We start from the raw sequence: 22,540 nt of genomic DNA, 5'->3' as shown, positions 1-22,540 counted from the left end.
GGATTTTTACTCAGCTTTCAAGGTTTAACCAGTTTTCAAAATATAAAGCTACGCAAAGATGTCAATGGATGGAGAGATATTGTGCAATATTGACAATTGAGTAGTTCACATTCATGAAAAACTATACTTGAAGATGTCACAGAAATTTTGAAATACAAACGCTTTAAATGTCAGTAAGTCAACAAAATTAGACTAAGAGCACATTCAAGAGACTGGGAGGAAAGGAATGTGGTTGTGAAACTTTTAAAAGTAACATCAGTTTTTAAAAAATCTGATAGAATAACTGAGAAAGAAGAGATGCTGGCAAAATACAAATTCAGATTGGCTGCACATGCTGTATTCAACAGCAGTGGTTGCCATCATGCCCTACTAAGAAATGATTTAGAAGTATAAGTTAATTTGTGCAAAACAGCTGTCCTTTTCAGCTTCAAACATTTCTCTGCTCTACACTTTTATGTCTCCAGTACATATTAGTATAACTTGTAAAACCTTAAAAGTGCTAATAACCTTTCTATACATGCCTCTTCTCGACTTTCACCCTTAGTTAGGATTTTGCTTTGCTCAACAACTACTGCCTGATAATGGTACCTAAATTGATTTTAAAACCATTCAAGCAATGTGTGGAGGAGAGAAACAGTTAGTTCTATGTACCCTCAACAATATTTGTGTGCTAACGGTCCCAAAGGAGCTAGGGCTTACAGCAATGCATGTAAATTAAAGATGAGGGCAAGATCTCCTCTGGCTTTCAAATTCACTAAGAGAACCCTATAAGAAGTAAGCAAACCTGATCTGGAAAGTATGATGAGAAAGTTAGAATCATGAAGAACAAAGTTCTAACTACTCACAGAGTGTAACTGTGGTCTTCACATTGGGCCATTGTATCTCTGGGTACCTTCCAAAAACACACAAGCTTAGAAATCTTCCTGAAAAGTGACGGCCTTCTTTTAAATTAACCTACTTGAGAAGGATTGATTTCTGTCCCCTCTTCTACTTCCACGAATCATCCAAAATCTATTTTTTTTTTTGGTACACTGTCCTAGTAAAATGTCCACAATTTTATTTTGGTACATGGTCCTAGTAAAATGAAAAAAAAGTAAAATGTTTAGGTACATTTTACTAGGGAGTTAAAAAAATCTCTGAAGATCAAATAAAGGGCAAATCAAAATACTGTTGTTGGTAGAGAGAAAATTAATTACTTAAATAACCAGGTATCAAACCTGTTTGCAAGTTAGATGTTTTCCAATCTTTGATCCTGACAAAATTAAGAAATTATGTCACTGTCAGATAAAAGGTCATAAGAAATCATTTTTAAGAAATGAATTCTATGTTACATTTAGCATGCAACACAAAAGCATCTCAAACAATTGAATGATACTACTATAACTGGATTCCTCATATAGTGCTTCATACACAAGATATTTTTCAGTACATACATCTATAAAAATATCAACAAATGTATAGAACTGATGTTGAACTCCATATTATTTAGCAATAAGGAAAATTTGTCCACAGATACCCAAATTATTTAAAACCAGCCCAATGCATCTATTTATCAAATTAATTTCTATATTTTGATTAGTTGTATATGGTACTAATTTTCATAACTAAGGATGAACATGTTTAATACTTTAAGCCTCAGAACTGCAAGTGACCTGTAAAAAAAAAAAAAAAACCCAATTACTTAACTACACAAATATGCTGTTTGGGACTTTCCTGACACTCCCGACGAGAAACAGTGGCTGAGCGGGCCCGCGGTGGTCACACACACACTGCTGTGTGTCTGTCGACAGTGCTCCACTCTCGCCCACTCTCTCTCCCCAGGAAAAGGCCTTTATCAAAGGAGAACTGGGAAGGAGGCCGAGCAAGACTGAAATTAGAGGAAACCGCTAGATAGTTCCTAAAATTATATATTTAATTTGCAAAATGTATTGCCAAGTGCTAATCATTAACAGTTCACTCTATCCAATAATTGGTCTTCATCGTATCAAACCCATGGAGATGAATCATCAGAATGTAGGGAAGAAAGAAATTCTGCAAGTCGGACTCCTGGGGAAAGTGAAACTTTGTTCCGAAAGACTCCGACCAGATGGAAGCATATGTCACTGGGTAAAGCGTTGAACTTAGCATAGCAGTGTCTCTAGTGAACCCAAAAGAAACAGTGCAATCTGACCTTTTTGAAAAATTACGAATCATTAACTTCAGAAAACATTTATTAAGCCCCCACATGTATTTAAAGAACAAAATGTGTGGTCTACCATAAACACAGTAAGAAAGAACATATATATTGAGTTAGGATGCTAAAGTGAACTAAATTATCATTAATATTAGAGACAGTTAAAACAGCACAAGTGACCACAGCCATGTGAAGGAAACTCCCAGCATTAATCATGTGTTCTGTGGCTGTTTCTGGTGATGTTTTTATTGGACCTTCCATCAGATGCAGCTGTAGCTTCACAAACAATTGTAAAATGAAGAGGCTGATTTTCAAACTAATGAATGTACTTTTTTTTTCCTTTTATAACAGGTTTCCTCATTGGTGGCACTTACCTTTTACAAATTCAGATGACAAAAGATTCAGAGATCTAAATCATTACATGGAACAGATATTAACGGGATCATATGAGGTTGCAAATGTAAGTTACAATTTACTTTTGTACTTTGGCATACAATATCAACTACTACTGGAAATATTTTATTATACTTTATCATAATATTCTGTTCGTCCTATAGTCATTTAACAAACATGCACGTGTAACATGGAAAATCTCTGAGCAGGAAACTGTGGAACAGCTGAATGGTACAGCACCTTGGCCTCAAATAAATTGGAGTAATATGTGGTTAGTGGACTATCAGTGTTGCTTAGGTGTCTTAACACTTTAGAGCAGGGGTGGAGGGAAAGAAAGGGATTGTACTGATTCCATTGCTGCTGTGACAAATTACCACAAACTTGGTAGCTTAAAGCAACACATCTATTTTCTTTCAATTCATGAGATCAAAGTCCAAGAATGGGTCCTGTGGGACTAAACTCAAGGTGTTAGGGAGCTGGTTCTTTCTGCAGGTGCTAGAAAAAGTAACCCACTTCCTTGGCTTTTCAACTTCTAGAGTTAGCCTCATTCCTTGGCCTTGTGTCCTTTCCAGCGATGGCACATTCTGACCTCTGCTCTTATTATCACATCTCCTTAGACCCTCCTTATGATAATCCAGGATAATCTCACCATCGTGAGATTGTTCATTTAGTTTTAACTGCCAAGCACTTTTTGCCGTGGAAGGTAACACACTCACATTCGGATGTGGGCATCTTCAGAGGGCCAGTATTCTGTCAGAGGGACACAGGAAAAAAGTGCAAGGTTACGATTCAGTTGGATCTCAGCATTTTTGTGAGGAAGCTGTGAGAGGAAGGTTAAAACCAGCAAGGAGGTCAAAGCCAGGTTGTCAAGAGCTACAGCTAAGACTTAGAGAGTAACAAGGAACTAAAGATAGTAAGAAAAATAACAATGTCCCTTACCACTCTGGTAGTCTGGACCTCCTTATTGGACTGGATTGTGCTGTTTTCACTGTTAGTGTTTTCAAATGTAAAATACAACATGTATCCAGAAAAATATACACAGGAAAGCTGGACAGTTCAAGGACTGTTGTTATATGAATACATTACAATCCATTTGTACATTCCTATATACCTATACATTCAGAGTGTTTCCAAATTGGGGTTACTACAAATAACATATTATTTTATTTATTTATAGTATTTCTTCATATATTCTGGATAGAATTCCTTCATTAGTTAAAGATGTTGCAACAATTTTCTTCCACTCTATGTCTTGTTCCTTCATTTCCTTTATTGTCTTCTAGTGAACTGAAACTCTTACTTTTAATGCAGGAAAATGGATCAGTATTTTCCCATTTGGTTGGAAGAACACATCCGATCTCTATGCCATAAGCACAGTTTCCTGTACTATTTTCTAGAAGCCATGTTGTTTTTTTTCTTTCAAATTTAAATCTACAATTTACCTGAAATCAACTTTAGAGCATGGTGTGAAATAAGAATCACTTTTCTTCCACATAGATTTTGAATTGTCACAACATTGTTCAAAGACTTCCCTTTCCTCACTATTGTGCAGTGCCATGCTAGTCATAACTTAAATACGTATCTGTTTGCCTCAGAGATGTATATTCTACATCAATGATCTTTTTATCTCTCCTTGTACCAATAGGCTTAATTACTGTAGCTTTATAGCCAGTCTTGATATCTAGCAGATATCGAGCAGATATCAAGTCCTCCTATTTTATCCTTATTCTTAAGAAGTTAGTATTTTGGCTCTTGAACATTTTTTTTCTCAACAATAAGGTCATTTCTCTGTGCACATATCTTAAAAATATTTTCTTATTACAGATGTCTGACAGCATCTATTGAATGTTGGTTTTCTATTTTTCATCAGTATTTAGATACAACTGAGTTTTATATTGACATTTTTACCCAACAACCTTACTAACTTCAGTTTTAATTCTAATAATGTATCTGTATTATTTTTTGAATTTTCCACTTATATTGTCTACAAATAATGAGTTACTGTTTTCTTTTCCATATTCATATGTTCTATTTATTTTTCTTGCTATTTTGTGCAGGGCGCCTAATATGTACTGAGCTAAAGAGGTGATGGTGGACATGCGTGTATGTCACTGTCTAATATGTAGAAGTACCTAATATTTCCTCAAGTATGTAGGCTTTTGTAGGTAGCTTTTATTATTTTAAGAAAGCTTCCTTCTATTCCTAGGTTGCTAATAGTTTTTACAATAAATAAGGTTGAGTTCAGCAAGATTTTTTTCTGAATCTATTGAGCTGATCAACAACCATCCAATAACAAATAGTTTTTCTCCTTTATTCTGTTAATGTGGTAAACTACACTGAAGAATAATGTAATTTTAAACAAATTTGCACCACTAGAATAAATTCCACGTTGTTGTAATGTATTATGCTTTTTATGTATTGCTATATTTGATTTAACATTTCATTAGCATTTGTATTCAACTTTGTTTATTACAGAGACAGCCTGAAGTTTCTCTGTGTTATAATGCCCTTACCAGGAATCAAAATCAAGAATATACTGGCCTCGTAATACCATTATTGAAAAGAATTCTTGCTTTTTTCCTACTCTATGGAAGAGTTTGTATAAAATAGGTTTTATTTTTTTAATTTGTAAAGCCATGTAGGTCCAGAGATTTAATATATTTAAGAGTTATAGGACAATTTTGCATTTTCTATTTTCGGGAAGTCTATTTGTTAAATTATAGTTTGCAAGAAAATTTTGCTACTTTGTCTGCATAAAGTCACCCTTTCATTCTTCACATGCATCATTTCCTGATCCGTTTTGTCAGGGCATTATGAATTTTACCAATCTTCGCCCAAGAGTGAGATGTGGGACTTATTGGCTATCTTGATTATATTATTTTTCTATTTTATTTTTTGTATTTACTATTTCCTTTCTTCTGTTTCCTTTGGTTATATTTGCTCTTCTATTTATAACATCCTCAGATACTTACTTGTTTATTTTCAACCTAGACTTTTGTCCTCCAATGTAGTAGATAATCATATACCCTAATATATCACTAATTTTTGGCAAATACGGACTCCAGAACATTGTGCTCCATTGTGTTTCCCAGCTGGTAGACTCTCACCTGGTGATGCTGTTTTGTATCTGAGGGCGAGCGAGTGTCTGAGCACTTAGAGAGGTACACTTAACTCAGCTCTGAGCAGGGCAGAGGAGGCACCCCAGACAGCGTGGCATTCAAGTCGATATTAAAGGGCAAATAGAAGTCAGTAAATAAAAATAAAAATTGGGGAAAGTTGTGCTCGACAAAGGGAACTGTCAGGACAAAGCATCTGTGATGGTTACATGCATTCCTCTTGCTCCGTGGCTTAACCAGCTCAGTGACTATATCCGTTCCATTTTACCCATGTATAGCGCAGTACAAGTCCACTAATCTAAATAAATATTTTAAATAAAAATAGCAGAATCATTAGCCTATATTAACCTATGGGATTTACATTGATTTTTAAAACCTAAGAGATTGGAACTTTGCGTCTGAAAAGTATTTAGCCCTGGTCTTATTTATTTTTATATCTTACCAGTTTTTTTTTAAAGAAATTAGCTCATGCTTCTAAAACCATCTATTTATTTGTATGTTTTATACATAAAGTACTACACCAATAAGTGATAAACATTTTAAAATTTGTAGAAAAACAAAATTTGGAAAAAAACTTAGATGATGTTACAAAATAAATATGAATATAATTCTGATACTTTTCCTGACTCCAGTGTCCAGTCCCCCACGTGCACTCCATGACAGAGAACTCTGGCTTAATAAAAAAAAATTATCTTGAGAATCCTGCCACTTGTCAGCTCAGGGACAGGCTCTATGGGTTACCTAAGAGCATTGGATGCCGATGCTCATAAAGGATGATCAACGCAACTTAATTTATTTCATTGAAATAAATGTCCTTTTTACGTATTCAAGAATGTAGAATGTTGACATGTTAATGTTCTTTGCTCATTCTGACATTCTCTGAAGGTCGTGTCAATCCACATATGCTGTGGTCAGGGGCCACCTGAATAAGGCAGCTGTCTGTAAGAGACAGTTGAGGCATGACGGATGGGACTGCCATCTTTACATGCCAGGGCTTCCCTGCTGCTCATACTAACACTGCTTTAAAGACTAAGCACATTCAGGGAAATTGACAACATATCTAGTAACCATTAAAGTGTCAGGCTTCACCCTCTAAGGTGCAGGCAAGAAAGTGCAAAGTGGGAGGCGCTTCTGATTTCTGGTCCCAGTGTAATAGGATGCACATTGAGCTCTGTCTTGACATGGCAGCAGACCATCAATAAGGAACTCCTAAATACACCTGCCCTCAGGATGGGTCATAGACAAGTGTTGGCAGGACATGATGAGGAGAGGGAAAGTGAAGAAGTCAGGTATACACAGGTGGGGAAGACTTGCAAAGGGTTAGTTTGGCACAGTGAGGCTCAGTGAATGTCGTTGCCCACCAAAGTCCCTGCGGCACAGAAACAGGTAAACAAAACCACCAAACATGTTCCGTTTTCGTCACATTTCCCATTTGCCAATGTGCTAAATTCAAGTACTACTGTACAGGCCCCAAGAAAAGATGTGTTTTGTTTTGTTTTTTCCTGTCTTGTGTGAATCTCTATTGGTCAATAGTTAGAGAAAGGAAGGCTGAAGAAATTTTAGGCATGACGTAGTTTTTAATCTTGATGAATCAATGTCTAGGATTTGAGCAGACAGAAACAGAGGAGAAAGGAAAGGAGGCATTTACATAGTCAAACATGAGATGCTATTATGAACTTACAGACCCTAGAAATGCTCCAGGTGAGAATGTGAGAGCCATCTTCTAGTACTGGACGTCCAAGGAAGGACTCCCATTTGCCCCCTAATAGCTTCATAAGAAAGAAGGCTGATATTATAAGTGTGCCTTCTCCAGAAGTAATACCCAATGAATTAATTTAATTTAATTTTGCACAGTATTTAAAGTCCAGAAAAAAAAACTTCCTGAGATGTAAAACCTATGTTTCAGTTATCACTTGGTTTTTGCATATTACAAAATAAAGTAGTGCTATATTAACAAAAATCAATCAACAAAATTTAAACCTGTGCATTGGCATGTTAGCTGCCGCTTTTAAAAACTGCTGTCTCAGTCATTCCACAAATGTTTACTGATTAGCTACACTGTATATTCTCCGGCCAGGGATGCCAAAATAGCACCTAGAGAATAATTGTTTCAGAATAACTTGAGGAAGTTTTAAAAAGTATGTTTTGAGACTCCATCCTTAGAGATGCTGGTTCCATAGGTAGAGAGGGATCTGGGTATTTGGGTTGCTTTTAAGAACCCAAGTGATTCAGCTGCACAGCCAAGTTTAGGAAATTCTACTCCAGAAAGCAGAAGGCTGAATCAGACATGGGTGTGGCCCTAAGGAGATAAAGGCTTTGTCAATATTCTTTGTCAGTATGTGCTGGTAGCCTCATAAAGACTAGTAACTTCCCAGAGTGGTTTTTTCTTTTTCTTATTCCTAAGAAACTTCATAGGTGTTACTATAATACTCATTACTCAGATTATATGGGAATGGAACAATAATAATTTGATAGGGATGTCATCAGATGTTGATTAACATTAATAAGCATAGCAACCTGACAAAGCCCTCAGGTTCTCTGTGATACATAATGTGATCAGTTTTCAATTATTTTCAAATAGATTAATCACAACAAAAGCTTTATATGTTTCCAGGTGTTGCCAGATTCTTTCCTGACTCAATTTGTTCATATTCTAGTAATGAAAAAATATTCTAAGATTAACTAAATAAAATATGATTCCACAGTAAATGTTTTTGAGATTTTTTAAATTTTGTGTTATTGGTATAGTTCTTTCCTTTCCTCATATACATGGTGGAGCAAAAGTAGGTTTACAGTTGTTCGTATAGAAAAGAATTCAATAATTAGTAAATAATAATACAAGAATAAACTGTTTTGCATACTCACAACTGTGAACCTACTTTTGCCCCACCTGTACATTAACAAAGGTATCTACAAAACACTAGAATCTATAAAACCAGGGATGTAACATAAATATTTGAATTATTTTAAATGTTATAACCAGCTTAGAGAAAGCTGATATTTGTACTCAAGTGTACTTTTCCAATAAAATAAGAGATTTAAAGTAAATGTATAATATTTATGTTAAGTACTCCTATGATAGTATAGTCCTCATTTAGGGCCCTAGAAAAAATCTTCTAAAAGTACTTTTCTTCTTTCATAGTTGCTTGTCATATGTGAATACAAGAAAAAAATTCTATTATCTCAATATATTAAAGCTTACATTCTATTTTTAGTTATATGACACATTTATTTGTAACTATTTAAAGGTATTTTGCATCCTATATGTAACTTTGTAAAGATTTTATAATTTTTTATTGAGCACTTACTACATAATAACACACTAGCCTTGGTTTTAAAGAGCAAATTCAAGAGATTAAAATAATGCAATACATACTTTACTCTCGACGAGTTTATAGTAGAGTGGTAAATACGACATGAACATAAATAATACATAGCAGTGAATGGAAAAAAGAAGAAAGGAAATAGAAGATGCAGCTTTGATATGAAACTGGGCAACCTTAACTTGCTAAAATCAAATGCTGTTATGGGTTCTTCCAGGAGCATTCTCAATTATAAGAAATCTTTTTGCAAGGAAATGAGATAAAGAAGTTGCTTTTAACGTCCAGTATTAAGTAATCAGGTGTTGGAGTCAAGTTAGATGGGAGAGAAGTCTCTGGGGATTGGTGTAAAGACACAGAGCAGCCCAGATAGAGGGGGACACCTATAATTCTCTGAGACCATCTTTCTCTCTTCTCCTCCCCTCCCCTCCCCTCCCCTCCCCTCCCCTTCCCTCCTCTCCTCTCCTCTCCTTTCCTCTCCCCTTCCTTCCCCTCCTCTCTCTCTCTCTCTCTCTCACACACACACACAATCTGTCCATTAAATAATAAACATAAATGAAGACCACAGTTAGGCAATATCCTAATATCTCTTCTATGAGACAGCAGGCATCAGTTTAGACTGCCTAGTCCCATGCCTACTTGTCTTGTGCCTGTTTAGTCTGTGTGCTCACCGCTCTCAAAATGATAGAAACTTCTTTTATCTTTCAATGTTTATAGTCTCATTCTACAAATTATAGTTTTGATAACAAGAATTACTTTTCCTTCTTTAAATTCTGATCTGAACTAAATAATATCTGTATAGAGATCAATATAAACATATAACAAATGCTGTATAAATGGTTACAGAACCAAAACAAATGTGTACACTTGAGTTTAGCTGAGATATACAAATAACAGTTGTTTCTAAAGTTTTAAGCCATATTTATGGTGATTTTTATCTCTTCTCCTATTGTTGCTAATTTCTAGAGATCCCTTAAAATAAAAAACTGATTATTACTTAAAGTTTAAGCAATGTTATGCTTTTAAAGCAGAAATCAAATGTCAAAATAAATCCAAATGGGTAAATCCTATCTTAATGGTGAACATATGTTTCTTGTTCCCTGCCTGCTACAGCCAGATGTTAATTACTGCATTTGTCACTACATCGCTCTTTTCTTATTTGGAGCTGGTTGTGATTGTGCCGAAGGCAGAATGAATGTCATATGTGTACCATCAGTAAAACCAAGGGCATTTTTCAGAGTCTGGTAAAATGCTGATGACATTTTAGAACTGGAATTATAGGAGACTCTAGAAGTTCACTGTTCTTCACAGCGTCGGTTTTCCCTGTAACTCCATTCTGAATATGACGGGTTGAACTACATTAAAGACTAGACATTCTGACAAACTACTTTATAAAAATGGCAATAAAATATGATTACTGTTCAACTTTGACTAAAAACTCTTATGTGAATTCATTTTTAAATTCACATTTTTACAGCACTTCACAGTGGCAGAGAGATAGATTTTGTTTTGTCTTAACTCACTAAAATTAAAATTGCAGCCAATTCTAGATGTGGGCTGGCTAGTTAATAAATGGCTATTCATAATGTGTTATTTTAACAAAAGAAAAAATGATTTTAGTGTTAGGTTATATTACTTCTGATCTTTGAAAGTACTTTCATTCTCTGTAGTCTTTGAGAACAAGAATATGTGCATATAAAATAGAAAAATCACAGGTTTCAACAACTTTGAATTGATCAGCTCTCAAAAAAATCAACGATTTTAAATTACAAATGACTAAATATAACTGGTAAGCAAAATATTGTCTAGAGCTCTGAAATTAACAAAATATAAGCTAATGAAGATTCCATTTTAAATTGGTCAGTTGTCTTCCAAATTTATTCTTTCCTGAATGCATTTTTAACTTGAAAACACATTATTATACTTCAATATTTCATATTTGTCAGAAAAATATGTACTCTAGCAAAGAAAAGTATATATAACATCAAAAGGCATTTTAATATAGCCTAATGCTTTTACCTGAACCATTGATATCAAAGACCAATAACTTTAGAATCTCCATGACAAATCCTAAACATTTATTAATTTATTCATCAAATATATAATGTTCTACATAGGAAGGATGCTTCCAAATATTTGACAACTATTAGGGCACAGGCAGTCACCAGTTGTGGTAAGTGCCAGTGACTAACCCACCTTTATGGCCATACAAGCTTGCATTGACTTGGTATCTGCTGTGTTGGGAGCAATGTAGGAGGAACATTAAGAAACAGGAGTAATCAAGAGTTCACATCTAAATGCACTAAGTCTGGGTTGCCTATAAGATTTTAAATAGAGATGTCAAGTAGAAAGTTAAGGTCTTATGGAGAAAAGAGAGATTGGACATATAAACAGTGAAGTTGTCAACAAATAATTATTTTTCAAAGCCATGATGCTGAATAATATTACTTAGGGTAAAATGTGAATATCAAAAGGTCTGAGGACTAGACCATGCAGCACATCAATTTATTTTTTATTATTGTTCAATTACAGTTACCCCTATTTCCCCCCATCACTCTCCCCTGCCCCACCCACCCCCACCCCCCATGTTCAATTCTGCCCACCCCCAGTTGTCTTCTTCCACAGGTCCCTTATACATGTTCCTTGATGACCCTTCCTCTTCTTTCCCTCATTATCTACCTCCCCATTTCCCTCTGGTCACTGTCAGTTTGTTCTTTATTTCAGTGTCTCTGGTTCTATTTTGCTCCCTTGTTTGCTTTGTTGATTAGGTTCCACTTAATTTCTGTGATTCTGTTTCTGTTCTAGTTGGTTGCTTAGTTTGTTTTTGTTTTTGTTTTTTAGGTTCAGTTGTTGATAGTTGTGAGTGTGTTGTCATTTTACTCTTCATAGTTTTTGATCTTCTTCTATTTCTTAGATAAGTTTCTTTAACATTTCAAAAACAAAAACTAAGCAAACTACTACAATAAGAACAGAACCAGAGAAATGGGCATCACATGGAGGGTTTTCAGTGGGGAGGGGGAGGGGAAGAATGGAGGGAAGGTACAAGGAATAAGAAGCATAATTGGTAGGTACAAAATGGACAGGGGGAGGTTAAGAATGGTATAGGAAATGGAGAAGCCACAGAACTTATATGTACGAACTTACATGGACATGAACTAGGGTGGGAGAAGGCTGGAGGGTGGGGTGGTGCAGGGTGGAGAGAGGAGAAAGGGGAGACAAAAATTAAGAAAACTGTAATAGCATAATCAATAAAATATACTTGAAAAGAAAAGAGAAGAAAAGCAATGAGACAGATACAAGCAGGATGCCTAACCCACCACGAGGTCTAGGATTATAAAAGGGACTAGAGAGAGCATAACTGTCATTTTAGAGACTTAAAGAGAAAGCAGAATGGAATGTTCAGAGAATACAGTATATCGAGCATATGAAGGATTTTGCTGATAACATTCTCCAAGCATGGCTGCTGTTCTGTCTTTCCTCCACAATAATGTGCTTTCATCTTTCTAGGGAAAAAATCTGGTCATGGTGCTTTTCTGATTAAAATCCTTCAGTAGGCCACAGTAGCTTTAAGCTTATGCAGAAGACCAGCATACTCTAGGACCCCTGAGAAGCTCTGTCTAGCCACCTGTTCCCCCCCTGTTCCTCATATCACCTCTTCACATCCATGGGCCGTTGGCAGTAGTAACACAGGTGGCCCTGGCTTCCTGACCACACTCTATTGGTCTTTCTTGTGTGTGCAGTAATTTCAATCAGCCAACCACTTACACTACCCAATGTTCAGTTTTCTCATTTCTAGAATAAAGTAGTTAAGTTTAGAGTTTTTTCCTGGGAAACTATGATCATTCAAATAATTAAGCAGAAAAGCAACATTCTTCATAGTATAAGAGTCTCCTAAGTACTTTAGGACATTTAGGATAAGTGGCCTTGCCCACTAATTGCTCATTGTGCCCATAAGTCATTGATCCAGCCAAAAGTATGCCCACGTGTTTTCTAAACTCCTCATATTATAGAGTGGCTAGATAAAATGCAGGTACCCAGTTAAATCTGAATTTGAGATAAGCAAATAATTTTTTGTGTAAGTATGTTGCAAATATTGCAAGCGCATCTTCTGGTTTTATTTGTTAAAACTGGCAGCCCTACATATGGGAAGCCCTGGTGAGTAAAATTAGATCTGTAGTCAGTCAATGTAAAATTGCACCCCTAGAGTTGCTCATTATACAGCCTACACAATTAAATGTAGCCACAGCTTGGGGTTCAATACAAACCCCAATGAGAATGCCGGTTAGGTTATTAGATCAACTGTAGCACTAACATTTCTATGATTCTGCAACTATCCAGTGGCACAGTGTGCTGGAGAGCTGTAGGGTGCATGCACAAAAGTAAAGCCCAATCTGAGAAAGATTTTAAATCAGTCATTTTGAGATCCAGCATTATTACTCTTTCTACCCTCTTCATTTCTTTTATTGATTTATCTCTTTATTGTCCCTGGATCATGTTTCTCCTGTAGAATAAAAATAATATTGTTACATTAAAGAAGTAGGAATTAGTATGTTACCCACACCCGAAATTACAAATGAGGATTTCAAGGTTATTATCGTGTAAACACAAGGGAATAATTAGGTAGTGGTGACATTTCAGACACTAATTAGGGTGATATTCTGCCTACTGTTGAAGTTTAATAACCATTGGGCAGTTAGAGTAAAATGTTGCCAAAGAAGAAAAATTGACTAGTTGTCAACAAGCCAAAGAAAGTCAAATTTCCTTCTCCATTTCTGCACAGACTGAAGTTTTACTTTAAACTCTGAAAAAAAAATCCACCTTGATTTGGTCAGTTCCCTGATTATGATCATAGATATATTTCTTGAGGATAGATTTTCATTGAACAAGATTGAAAGAGGTCTATATAGAGAGATCAAAAGTGGTAATTAACTGATTTACAGTAATGCAAAATAATTGCTATAAAAATAATTGCATTAAAAAACCAATGCATTCTATATCTGATGAAAGAATTTTTTCTGTTAACAAATACTTACTGAGCAAAAATACTGTATTAGGCATGAGTGAATGAATGTTAATCTCTGTCCTGAATATCTCATCGACCAAGCTAACAAGAACAGAGAGCACATGAGAAACCTTGGATGAATGGGTGGATAAGGGTGGAAAGCATGGAGAAATGAGTGTGTAGGGAGACATGGAGGTAAAAGAACATGACATACTTCAGGAAATAAGTATAATTCAGCATAATGTACTAGAAAAGAAATGGTAATAGGTGAATATAGTGAAATGAACAAGATCCCAATTGAGAAGGGTCTTACACACTTTGCTAAGCAGCTGATTTTTTTCTTAAGAGCCATGGAGAGCCACTGCCAGCTTCTAAACTGTTACTTATTAGGACTTTATTTTGAAAGATTAGTTTGGCAATTATGTAGAGAACAGATTGGATGAAAGGGCATCAGGGTAAGAGTTGGGAACCCCTGCTATCACTTAAGTGAGAAGTGACAATGCTGGAACTAGGAAGATGGCAGGACACTTGGGAGAAATGAATAGGTGACACATTTATGAGGTGAAATCTAAAGGACTTAGCAATTAACTTTACATGTGAGGTAAGGAAGGATGGAGAATCCAAAAAGATACTATTTTGAGCCTGGACAAGGAAGAAGTAGCAAATTGAGGGGAAAGAAAATGCATTTAGTGGCGCACTTTGGGGATTTTGATTGTCCCTGGAACAGTCAAGGGAGCCAATAAACAGATATTTTGATATGGAAGGCTGAGGCTCAGGATTAGATTTGTGCATCATTATAGAAGCCACCAGAAGATAAAAGATTGCCTAGAAAAAAAATGTGGTAATGAGAGAGATGGGCCTGAAAGTGAGGGACTCTAGAACTTAAATCATAAGCAAAAAGAGGAGGGAGATCTTGAAAGGAAGTCTAAGAAGAGACAATAGAACAAATGGAAGAAAAACTGGGAAGACATCATAAGCAAAGAAAGAGAGCGTTTCACTAAAAATAGAGTGTCCATATAAGCTAAGAAAGTCCCCACTGGAGTTGCAAAAAGAGAACATTAGAAATGATGGTAAGAGCATTTCATTGGACAGTTAGTGGTAGAAACTTGGGTGTGGTAGGTCATAAAGTGAGTAATAATTAAAGAAAGAGAACCAATGGGAGTGCTAACCAATCTCCCCACAACTCTGCATTTTGTGACACATTTTGCTTGTGTTGAGGAGAAAATAACACAGGATCGTAAAACTGCATTACTGACAGATTATAATTTATGTGTGAGTATACTTTGTTTGATGTGATTCACTGTTTTGTAAGTTGTTAAAGTGGAGACCGTTGACCCCACTTTATTCTGATGAGAAAGAAAGGAAGAAGGTGAACATTAGCTAAAGTATAGATTAGTATATTCTGTAACATTCCTGAGGAGGAAGGAATAGAACTCTGGTTATAGAGAGATGAAGGAATCAGCATTGGATAGTATCTTAGTTTTCTAAGACACCAAGTACCACAAACTGCATGCCTTAAACAACAAGGATATATTTTCTCATGGTTCTGGAACCTGGAAGTCTGAAACCAGGTGTCTCCAATGCTGGTTTCCTCTGATGGCTGTGAAAGAAGAACCCGTTCCGCACCTGTTCCCAGGGCTCATAGATGGCTGTCTTCTCCCTACATCTCTTCATACCATCTTCCCTCCATGAGTGGCTGTGTTTAAAATTCCTCTTTTTAAATAGACAATGGTCATGTTGGATGAAAGGCCCACTCTCCACCATATGAACTCACCCTGACATAACTAATTCTGTCTGCAATTACCTTATTTCTAAACAAGGTCACATTCTGAGGTACTGTGGGTTAGGTCTTCGATATATGAATTTGGAGGGAACACAATTCAACTTACAACAGGTGGAAAGAGAAGCACTTTCACTATAACAGGAAGGAAAGAGAAAAGATGGCTTTGTGAGTCTGTGGGTTTGGTGGCAGGAAACAGGAATTGCCATCTGCCTCTTATTTTCTGTAAAGTGGAAACGAAATCATCAGTGGAGGAGTCAGATTTGGAAGTTTATGTTTCCTCAGGGAAGTCTGAAAGAAATATTGTGCGGAATAAGAAAGAAGGTTGGCGAGGGTGACTGTCAGGCAGCTTTGACACCAGCCTGTGATAATTGGTGGAAGTAATCAATTATTTAGGGGTGTCCTTCAGATAATAATAAGATAATATTTTCATATATCAATATAAATGAGCAATAAGTAACTATATTAAGAAATACTATATTTTGCCTTGTTTTTCAGAGTGAATGCATTCTTAATTTTTTCCTCTCTGAGCCTGTGCAACAAACACTTGAAGACTCATCATCTTTGTTCCTAGGCAAGTATTTTTATCATTATTACTATGCAAAATTAATGAGTTTAAATGTAATTGTGCAAAAAAGGTCACAACTCTATTTTTTTCAATTTGCAAATTAAAATTTCTTTTTAAAAATAAGGGTTTAAGAGTCTTTTCCTTTTTTATTTTATTTATTTGTTTTTAGAGAGGGAAGGGAGGGAGATAGAGAGAGAGAGAAACATCAATGTGCGGTTGCTGGGGGTTATGGCCTGCAACCCAGGCATGTACCCTGGCTGGGAATCGAACTTAGGACACTTTGGTTCCCAGCCCGAGCTCAATCCACTGAGCTATGCCAGCCAGGGCTTAAGAGTCTTTTCTAACCATTTCCAAAGTTTTTAAATCCTTTATAATATGCTTTTCAATCTATATTACACCCAGATGTGTTTGTCCAATTATAATAACTACATGATACTATACTATTAACTCATTTCAATTAATTGTGCACTGAGATGGAATTTCATGTCAGAAGAAAAGTCCCTGATTCCTGTGTAGGTAAATCTTCCAGTTTCCTCAACGTCTTAGGAAGCAACACAAAATAGGCAATAACAATCATCATCATGAACTATCTAGTGGTTCCATGCTTATTTTAAAGCTCAATAACTACTCCACCTACCTCATGATGCCTTCTTTTATCACTAGCACCCTGCAATAGCCCAGCACAACTATTCACCTTATTCTGCAAAATGTGTGTACATTCTAAGTAACTTTTCTATCATTTATTTTAGATTAACAGAGACTTTTTTGAATGTCTTATCAATTTTAAGCATTTGTAATATAATTGCATTGCCCATGGCCTTCCAGTACTAATCCTGGTCTTTATGTCACACAAGATTTGCAAACCCATGTCACACAAGATTTGCAAACTTCCACCTTTATTTTCTTCAGTCTACCTTCTGATTCTCTAATTTATGATTAGGCCCATCTGTTTATCACTTCTGCTTGTATCTGACCTTCTAGTTGCTTACCCATTAGGTGTGCAGTTCTGTACAGCCAGATCAGATTGTATAGTGTAATTGTGCATTAAGTTGTGTATTTATGTTTGTGTCTGCCTTGTTTCTGTCAGACTGAAAAGAACTTTAAATCGAAGTCCCTACTTCCTCACTATGCATTGCTCTGTGCTCAAAAATCCTGAATTAATATACAAGAATTGTGCCTCTCTCATTCCCCCCACATCACTAAGATACTCTTTTATATAACCAAACTGTAAAAAATATTAAAAATTAAAGCAATTTCTTACATTCTATAGCACATATCTAAACACAATGATGTCCACAATATATAATATTTTTTGTTTTAATTGTCATAATTCCCAAGTATCTAATATCTTCTTTTTAAAAATACCATTGCTGGGGAGTACTTTTAAAATCAATATTTATAAGCTCAGAAAACCAATTATAAAAAACATGAAGTTGCAGATCTCTAGAGATGTCAGACTTTAAAAAGGTAGTAGGTTGACCTCTATTCTCTCATTAAAGTCCTTCATAAAAATTGTTTCTCTGTGTTTCAAAATAATGTGGCTCACTATCAAATTTTTAATGTTGCTGATAGTATTACTTCCCTGTAACATGTTCTGAAATATATATGCACACACACACAAAAAATAAGATTATTACTGTAAAAACAATGGTTTCATTGGCTTTTTGAAAATTCTTTTTTGGGTTTATTTCCAACTGCATTATACAACATTCATGATTTGTTTTGGCAGTTATGATCAACACAATATTTGAATCTTAATATTTTTAGATACAGGCTGCATATGAAATACAGTCTATTATCTTAAAATAACAGAGCCATATAAGCAGAATATGCAAATCATTACAACAAACAAGGATTAATGGAAAGCTGTTCCTTATATTTTTTAAATTATTTCCTTTCACATCTCTGAACTCATAATACGTTCGTCATGGGGCTTCAGCTGGTTCTACACAAGAAGCACAATTGTTTCCAAAGCACTGTTGTCATCAGCTGAAATTCTGAGCTTATGTTGTTAAATTATTAGAGGATAAAATGATTCAAGTATATTAAAATACCAGTTTACATAGGATGACCTTAGTGAAAATCTAAGACTTCACCATTTTACTACCCTTCCTAATAACTTGAGAGAATGGACTCTGGGTACCCATGTATCTAGGCACATGATATATAAACACCATAGTAGCAATGATTTGTAATGCTGGGTCTGGAAGATATTAATATGCCTTCGCCCTGACTCACTAAGTAAACAAGCCTTGGTAGAACAATAGAAAAATGTGTTTTTCCCAAGTGCCCATCCCATTACCTCTCTGCTCTAGTTAACATTTTCCTTGGCTTCCATTGCCCTTAGTGCCAACGCCATGGGCCTGTGACCTGTACAGTCACACAGGGCACAGTGCTTAGAACTGCCCTGTACTTGTTTAACACTCTGTTGTCACTCTCTTGAAATTATTAATAATTTGGGTAAAAGGGACCCTACATTTTTTTTGCATGTTTGTTCCACTGAGACTCACAAATTAGGTGGCCACTCCTGCCCTTAGGATAAAGACTAAATTCTTCATGATGGCATAATCCAAGCACCCACCAATTTCCCTTCTCAGTCTAATGCCAGGCCCCTTCCTGTCTTGATTCTTGTCTTTTTTTTAGTTCCTTAGTACCTCACAGATGCAGTTTTGTCTGCGTGGACCACCTGATTTCTATTCCACCTTCTCCATCCTTTATTGCAGCCTTCGGATCTCATTTCAATGACCCTTGCTTTATACTCCTATCTTGTGACTAGATACCTACAAAGGCATAATCTACATATGTATGGCTCACCATTGTATCCCTGGGGACTTAGCACAGTGTCTGATGGACTCTAGATGCTCTATAAATAATTACTGAATAAACGATTGAAGATAGAAAGAACAGTGAAAGACCCATGGATATTCTCTACCATAGTAGCTTGTTGTTTTTATTAAAAGGACCTGAGAGAAGAAACCAAAATCCAAAACCATGCTACTCCTCCCACACTGACCAGTTCATATGGAAACGCCCTGGCACAAGGAATTCAATGCCTCCCAAACACAAGAATTGTCCTGAAATATCACCTGGAAAAAATCTACAAATTATTACATTAAATATTATGGGCCCCTGACTCAACCAAGGCATTAACCAGAAAGTTTCTGGATTTTATCTTATATAATCTTTAACTCTCTATTGACATGATCATCTATACTCTGCCCAGATTAATATGCTCCATGCCAAATAATACCTCTAATACCTCCACAAAAAAATAAAATTATTCACCCGCCACCAGTGCACAACTCTGACACACAGGGATAGATTTTTGTCGAAGTGCAGAAACAATAGCATGGGTAATGGACTAGAGAATGATCAAAGAAAACAGTTGTCAGGGTTAGAGGACAAATTAATGAACACATTTAAATGCCATAGATAATTACAAATGATTGCAAACAGGAGCTTTCAATCATGACTTCACATCACTACCTCCAATTTGAAATGTTAATTAAAAAGGGAACTTGAAGCCACCCAGTCTCCAGGGCAGGGTCCCTCTGGTTCATGTTCTAGCTACTTGCTCTGGCAGAGCCCAGATTATCTGTAGGTTGAAGTAGGTTACCCAGGTTTTCAACTTAAACTGTAATGATATGAAAACACAAGAAGCGAATGGCTAGGACTGCTTTGATGTTATTACATGTATTAAGTTGGTTTTGAAACTTTGATTTGAAAGCTTTAAAATATGATGCATTTTGTTATATTATGTAATCTCGTGTTTTTAATTACAAACTTAGACTTTTACTTCTGGCTTATGTGGGAAGGAAAAGATAAAAAGAAAAGGAGACTTAGAGGAATTTCTCTAATTCATTTCTGGGCATCAGAGGACATTGCAGAAATCTAACAAATCAAGAAATAAAAAACAGTGCATATATGATATTAGTATTAGCTAAAGGAGATCACAACATTGAATATAATAGAGTGGTAGATAAAGGTAGAGTGCGAAAGATTATGTACACCAATTTCATCTTTGCTTCTATCAGGAAACAAATGTTATGGAGACAAATAAAAGTCTGAGAATATTAAACAAAAGTAATCACTAGATCAAAGGTAAAAGCTTTCCTGACTATCACAAGTATAAAAAATAAAAACAAATTACTTAGTAGAAAACTTTCTTTGAAAATCATAAAAACAAAAATGTTATGTTTCCTTAATAACATAAAACAGTAAAAACAAAGAAGAAAATATCTTAACTATATCAATAAATGAGCTTATCTTAATATTAACAAAAAAATCACATTTGGAAGTAAAATTTGGCATAACATTATATTTTATGTAAAACACAACCAAAATAATTTTTAAAAGAATTGGAACTTAAAATATAGGCATAAATAAATTGAGCAAATACAACGACATGGAAACCAGAGGTCACGATTTTAATAAAGGTGAAACTTAGGCAAAGAAGCATTGAATCAAATAAGAAAGAAGCTTTAAACTATGAGTACAAGTCTCCAAAAAGATTTGTGCAGTTATGACTACATGCAAAATATATGACAATAACATGTAAAGCATAAATCATGAAACATATAAGGAGAAATACACAAAAACACTAGAAGGAAATTTTAATTCACTTTTCTTGATTTATGAAAGAATAAGTGGGAAAACAGAAATATATACATAGAAAAACTAAATAGTAAAATTAATAAAGAAAATTGATTAATTTATATTAGACTTTATATTCTGAAAATAGAGAATATGTTGTGTCTTTAAGTACTCATGAAACTTCCAAGAAAGCAGATTGCATATTAGAACACAAAGAAAATTTAAAAAGTAGAAATGGTATAGACTTTTTTTTCCTATTCATGAGACAACAAAGTGATAAATTAATAGAAAAATTCAAAGATCTAGAAGATACCTAAGTTTGGAGACTTAAAAACAATCTCATTTGAACCACTTTTGGATCAAAAGGACTTACAAACCAAAATTGCAAAATTTCTAACAGCTGTAATGAAATACCATATGTCAGAAACCACGGGAGAAAGATAAAGCAATGCTCACAGGAAAATTGGAATAATTGGTATAAGAGCCATGAAGGAAAACAAAATAAATGGATATAGATAAAGGTAGAGATTAATGAGTTAGAACACCAAAAAAGATAAAATAAATTAATCTGGAAATTAAAAGTAAGCAATAAAATAATAAAGCCACTAATATAATAAAAATGGGAGCAAATACAAATACACAAAGCACAAAAGGAGAAGCAAGAAGTAACCATAAAAAGAGGTAAAATTAAAAAAAAGTAAGACTACTTTTTAAACTCTACAAAAATAAATTAGTAAATCTGTCTGAAATAGTTTACTAGGAAAGCACAATTTACTCACCCCAGAAAATATTGTTTGATGCAATGGATAGAAAAAGCTTCAAAAAACAGCCCTTAAAACAGTACCAAGTTCAGATGATTTCCAGAGGGCGTCTACCAAAACTTTTTAAGATAATTTCACTGTAATCTAAATAATTCCAGGACAGAGAAATATAAGGAAACTTTTCCATATTATTTTTATCAAGCACATCAAGAATGCCAGTAGCTTCAAGGACTGCAAAAATTATAAAATAAAAAAGACAAATAAAAGAGGAAGAAAGAAGAAATCACAAGCTAATCTCACTAAATACCAATTAGAAATTCTAAATGAAATATTAGCCAAAACAATTCATCGACATACTAAGGGAATATAATTCACTTTGACCAGAAATGCAAAAACAGTTCAATATAGGTACATATACATAGTATATAATTCATGTTATTATATTAATAGATTAAGGAGAAAATCACATGGTCATCTGATAAATTTCAATAAACTTTCTAGATAAAACACTAAAATAAAAAACAGTGGGTAATTCCATAACATAAGAAAATGTATCTGTTTCAGCTATCCAAAGACTGCCTCAGGCATGACAGAGAAAACAGTGTGAACGCGTTTCCACTGAAGTATGAAATAAGGCATATGCCCTTGATCTTCATGATTACATCCTGCTGAAAGCACTAGCTTTCATGGGGCTCACCCCCTTCATGTCCTTCAGGCCTTTGCTCAGATTGACCTTCTCAGTGAGAAGGACCCTGATCATCCCATCTCAAATTGCACCTGTCTTATTCTGGTAGGCCCAATGCCTTTATCCTGTTCTGGAATTTTTAAATCATT

General features: G+C 35.1%; 1 protein-coding gene across 3 annotated transcripts in view; it reads left to right on the top strand.

Moving 5' to 3' along the window:
- The window catches only part of PIK3C2G (phosphatidylinositol-4-phosphate 3-kinase catalytic subunit type 2 gamma), a 264,442-nt gene that overhangs the window by 211,288 nt on the left and 30,614 nt on the right, over window positions 1–22,540 (top strand). For all 3 annotated transcript variants that reach the window (XM_045830120.1, XM_045830119.1, XM_045830118.1), the window contains 2 exons: window positions 2,525–2,633; window positions 16,283–16,358. In XM_045830120.1, coding sequence (XP_045686076.1) covers window positions 2,525–2,633; window positions 16,283–16,358 — 185 coding nt within the window. The remainder of the gene's footprint in view (window positions 1–2,524; window positions 2,634–16,282; window positions 16,359–22,540) is intronic.

Source organism: Phyllostomus hastatus, unplaced genomic scaffold, assembly GCF_019186645.2.
Source record: "Phyllostomus hastatus isolate PE091 unplaced genomic scaffold, TTU_PhHast_1.1 phas_scaffold_93, whole genome shotgun sequence".
NCBI classification, from domain to species: domain Eukaryota; kingdom Metazoa; phylum Chordata; class Mammalia; order Chiroptera; family Phyllostomidae; genus Phyllostomus; species Phyllostomus hastatus.
This window is presented reverse-complemented; position numbering and strand designations above follow the sequence as displayed.